At 33.9% G+C, this 4343-nt stretch overlaps 1 protein-coding gene across 1 annotated transcript; it reads right to left on the reverse strand.

Moving 5' to 3' along the window:
* Nucleotides 1-214: 214 nt before the first annotated feature.
* On the reverse strand, nucleotides 215-1644 carry LOC141609702 (uncharacterized). Its single transcript, XM_074428577.1, has 2 exons — nucleotides 1380-1644; nucleotides 215-844 (listed from the first exon to the last, which is right to left on the reverse strand). The coding sequence occupies exons 1-2, from the start codon at nucleotides 1542-1544 to the stop codon at nucleotides 347-349; spliced, it is 663 nt and encodes a 220-aa protein (XP_074284678.1). The 5' UTR covers nucleotides 1545-1644; the 3' UTR covers nucleotides 215-346.
* Between the last annotated feature and the right edge of the window lie 2699 nt (nucleotides 1645-4343).

Consider the following 4343-nt stretch of genomic DNA (forward strand, 5'->3'; position numbering starts at 1 on the left):
CTCTGTTCAGGTCATTTGTTTACCTTTACTTTGGAACAAATATCAAAGAAATGGGAGGGAAACGTATTTTTTTATTCTTATTGGTTGACAATCAAGTGGACAATAATATATAAGTGTGATCAAATTACTCATCAAAATCACACCCAATATAGAAAAGTAAATAAATGAATGAGATGACAAAATAATGAACATGTAAATAAATGATGAGGACGAAGGGAGTAATTTTTTGGAGAAAATTACATAATTACATTACAAAACATACCATATGTAGGTGCTTATAAAAGGAGGGGAACCCTGTAATATAATTGGTGTACATAACTTAGTATCCTTGCAATAAAAACAAGTTTTACTTGAACATGTAGTGTGGTTTACTAACATAATCAAGGCCATATAAAACCCAAAGCAAAGCCAATGAAGATAAAGCCACAGGGAGAGGCCCAAATAACCATAACAACAAAGTAAGACTCACACATAACACTCTGCCTCCCACAACTCCCATAATAAACCCTCTTTCCAGTACACTTCCTGTGTGTGCACGGCCTAAATATTCGCCTGATGAATTGATCAAGAAATTGGCATCCACCAAATACCCAATCGCTAAGGAGCTACACATGAAGCTTGTTACTAGGAAAATGGAGGCGGACCCATATTTTAGGGCTATGATTCGGTCTGACTGTGAACCGAAAAATGGGGTTACCCCCATTAAGTCGCTGGCTTTATATGCGTTATTGGCTAGGGCAGCCAATGACATTATTACCAATATTGTTATTGTGGCGGTTAGTATGGCTTCCATAAGAGCATTCCTTAGGCTTTGTACGGCTAGCATCTCCTTTTTATCATCACCCTGTCACATTATAATTGGGGTATAACATGTGATTAGATGTGACGACGGAGGAGTTCATGGAATATCCATTAGACGTAGTCGACTAGTCCATCACGCAATATAGACGGGTACACGCACAAAAAAGTATGATGTGTTCACTTGTCTTAAACTTCCTACCTCATTTGTTCATAAGTTGGTATTGGAAGTTGAATCTAAGGCCTTCTTTATCGCTTACTTCAAGATCCGCCACTGGCCGGGTATGACCGAAAACCCATCCCGCTCCACTATTTATGGCGGGTGGAATTTTTTTACCCATACCCATCCTATCACCTGCGAAAACTTTACCCATACGCGCTCTAACTGGGGTTGGTGTAGTGCGGCACCCACTTATACCCCCCGTCCCCTTTCATCGCTACCCGCAAGACCATAACCGATTCAAGCTAGTTTAATTTGACACCCTATCTATTACTCGTATTTTATACTCGTATCTCAATTTAAAATATAAAAATTTGTGTTACGAGTGTGAGTGCCTATAAATGATGGGATTAGAAATTACCAGTTTGATGCCTTGAAGCCATTCCCTTCTCTTAATAGAGTTGATCCCTTGTATGATAACAGATGGATTGTACTTGAAGTTGTGCCACAAAAACACATGGTATCCTACTGTTACAAATACACTTAGGGGAACCAATATTGTATCCAAATAATTCACTTCTCCCATCTTACGTAAAACCTCAACAATACAATTATTTGATTTTAGTGGGTTTTCTTTTCACATCTGGTGTTGCTTGATGATTCAACTAACTTATAGTCCACAGATAAAAAGATAGTGAAGTCTTAGTCATTATATCACTCATTTAAGGAAGGATTCAGATTCAACTTTATTTTCATAGTCACATTCCCACTGTTCTCTAATTGTTCTTACTTAAAACACCGTTTTAATAAGTCAAGATCTCTCACAACCAACTTTCAGTTTAAGATTATTTAAATCAACTATGCATATCGTTTTCAATGTTAAGACTCTTAACATTGAAATTTCAAATGTGACTTTGATTAAATTAAAGAGTATACCAAGTTGAGGGCGTCACAAAAAGTTAAATCTCACAAGAGAAATAGTCACGGTCTAGAAAATTGATATTAATAACAAGGAAAATGAGATGCGGGTTTTATCGTAAATTTGTTAGTTATTTTGCATTCACATGCACCATCTAAATTTGAAATTCGAACTAAATAGTTTTAAAGGAAATATAAGAACTTAACATTATTAATTAGTTGTAACAATAATGATAATCCGTTAAAAAAATTAAAAAAAAAAATCTCAAAAGCGTAGGTGTTTTTTATGGAACAATATTCAGCAGTTCACTACCATTGAACTAGGAGTAGTTAAGGCTATAAATAATTCCAAATCCTCAATAGAAACTAATTTAGGGCTTTGGTAGGATGCTATCTTGGTGTAATCGGGGGTTAAGGAGCAGGGACGGACCCAGGATCTGATTTTTGGTGTAGCAATATTATAACTAGAAAAAATTGAACACTCTTGAGTGTTTATTATTACGAATTATCCTCTTTCATAATTGGCAACCTACAAACAAAACAACAATTCTTATATAAAAAATTCGTTTTACATAAGTATTATCGTAAAACCAAGTGATTATTTATTGTAAAACCCTTACTAAATCACTTCTACCATTCAACACTTTCCATAAAAAGGGCATTAAAGCCAATGTGATATTGTAAAACCATTTTATAGAAAATTTACTCTGAACAGAAAAGGGATAATTAGGACTCCTTATTCCATAAAAGCATAAAAAATTTGAACATATAAAAAAAAAAGGAACAATAAGAGCATAAAAAATTTGAACTTCTAATCAAAACTCTTTATTCCATAATAGCAAAAATACGTTTTAAAAAAGAATTTTGGAGTAATATCTACTTGTAAATTGTGAAATACATTAAATATTATGACAGAGAACAAATTTCAATGCACAATTAAGGAGTTTGTTGGATATTGTGAGAGTCAACACAAAAACCAAAGCTTGAAAGTGAAGAGATAAAGTATTGGATGATTAGTGCAATTAATGGTGTAGCAAATTCTGTTTTTCTCTCAAAATTTCTAGGATTTGGTGTAGCATTTGCCACACCAAAGATGACCGTGGGTCTGCCCCTGTTAAGGAGTACACAGGTTCGAGACTCTTTACAACATTTTGTTATTTTTTTCTTTTAAATTTGTAATTCTGCGAATTAAAGTGGTTGAAACAAACATTTCTATAGGACTGTCTTGTTATATTATAAATTAAGATAATAACAAGGGTTTTTTGTCAAACACAACCTTTAATTTTTTTTTTTTTCCAAACACCACCTTTAAAAAAAAGGTTTGTAAAATACAACCTTTAATAAATTTTTTGTTGTCAAACACGACTTTTTGCCTGAAGGACTTAACATTTTGCAATGGGGTAACTTTCAATCGATGTTTGGGATAGCAAATGATGTCGGTTTGAGGTGTTCTTATACTCGTTGGAAAGGTGGAAATACAAGCTTTCCATGGGTTATTAACACGATGGTCAAAGGTGGTCTTATGTGGGGTCTATTATTGTGTAAAGTAAGGCTGGTCGGAGAGATTAGCGGGTGGTCGGGGAATTTTAGTGGGTTTTTTAATGAGGTTATGATGCTTTGTTTGGTCTGAAATTTGGTATGTAGGTAGCGGGGAGTGTAAGTTAGGTCTTAGTTGTGTTGTTTGTGGTGGTTGTTGGTTACAAGAGTTGGGTTGACTAGTTTGTAACCCGTAGAAATGTAATAAATTAATCAATTGAGAAATAGTGGACGCAAATCTCGAGTTGTAAGATTGGACCTCTTCAAAAAATCCATTATGCCTCTTATATTTTTTTCATTTCTGTTATTTATTGCTTATCTAGCGTGATAATAAATTAATTTCAGATTTAATTAATTATTATACTTTATAACTTGTGGATAGAAATCGAAAAAAATATCATACTTAATACGCCCCTTTCTTAAGTACTAGTTGGTTGCACGGCGTGCGATGTGCGCCGTCCCCCAAGTTCTTTTAATCATTACGTTTCAAATGCATAGTAGCGAATCTTGATTTGATTTGGTTTTCTATACATTTTGAGTGGCGATCACAATAAAATTATTATTATTATAATTTTTTGGATGTTCGAATCGATTGCAAACAAGATCGCATTCGTAAATATTTCGTATCTAGCTTGGTTGGGAACATTAATATACGATTTGGTTCAGTTGTCTGTACATGTTGAATGTCAATCACAATGAAACTCTTGTAGTTATATTATTTTGATGGTTGAATCAATTGCAAACAATATTATAACCATTCGTAAATAATTTGTATTTAACTTTGCCGAGATCATGAATATCCGAATATAACTACACTTTTTGCTTACATGGTTAATTGTTAAAGAAAACAATTACATGGAATACATGAGACATTAGTATTATATTGTACTTTGCAGTAACGTAAACATCACACCTCCTCCTCCCCTTCCTC

The sequence above is a fragment of the Silene latifolia genome, chromosome 1 (genome assembly GCF_048544455.1).
Source record: "Silene latifolia isolate original U9 population chromosome 1, ASM4854445v1, whole genome shotgun sequence".
Classification (NCBI taxonomy): domain Eukaryota; kingdom Viridiplantae; phylum Streptophyta; class Magnoliopsida; order Caryophyllales; family Caryophyllaceae; genus Silene; species Silene latifolia.

What these genes read in the sequence shown, in the direction of transcription:
- LOC141609702 (XM_074428577.1), bottom strand. Translation starts at nt 1,544, where the DNA reads ATGGGAGAAGTGAATTATTTGGATACAATATTGGTTCCCCTAAGTGTA. An exon ending in GGCTTCAAGGCATCAAACTG is followed by an intron (nt 845 to 1,379) that starts GTAATTTCTAAT and finishes ATAATGTGACAG; the next exon opens with GGTGATGATAAAAAGGAGAT.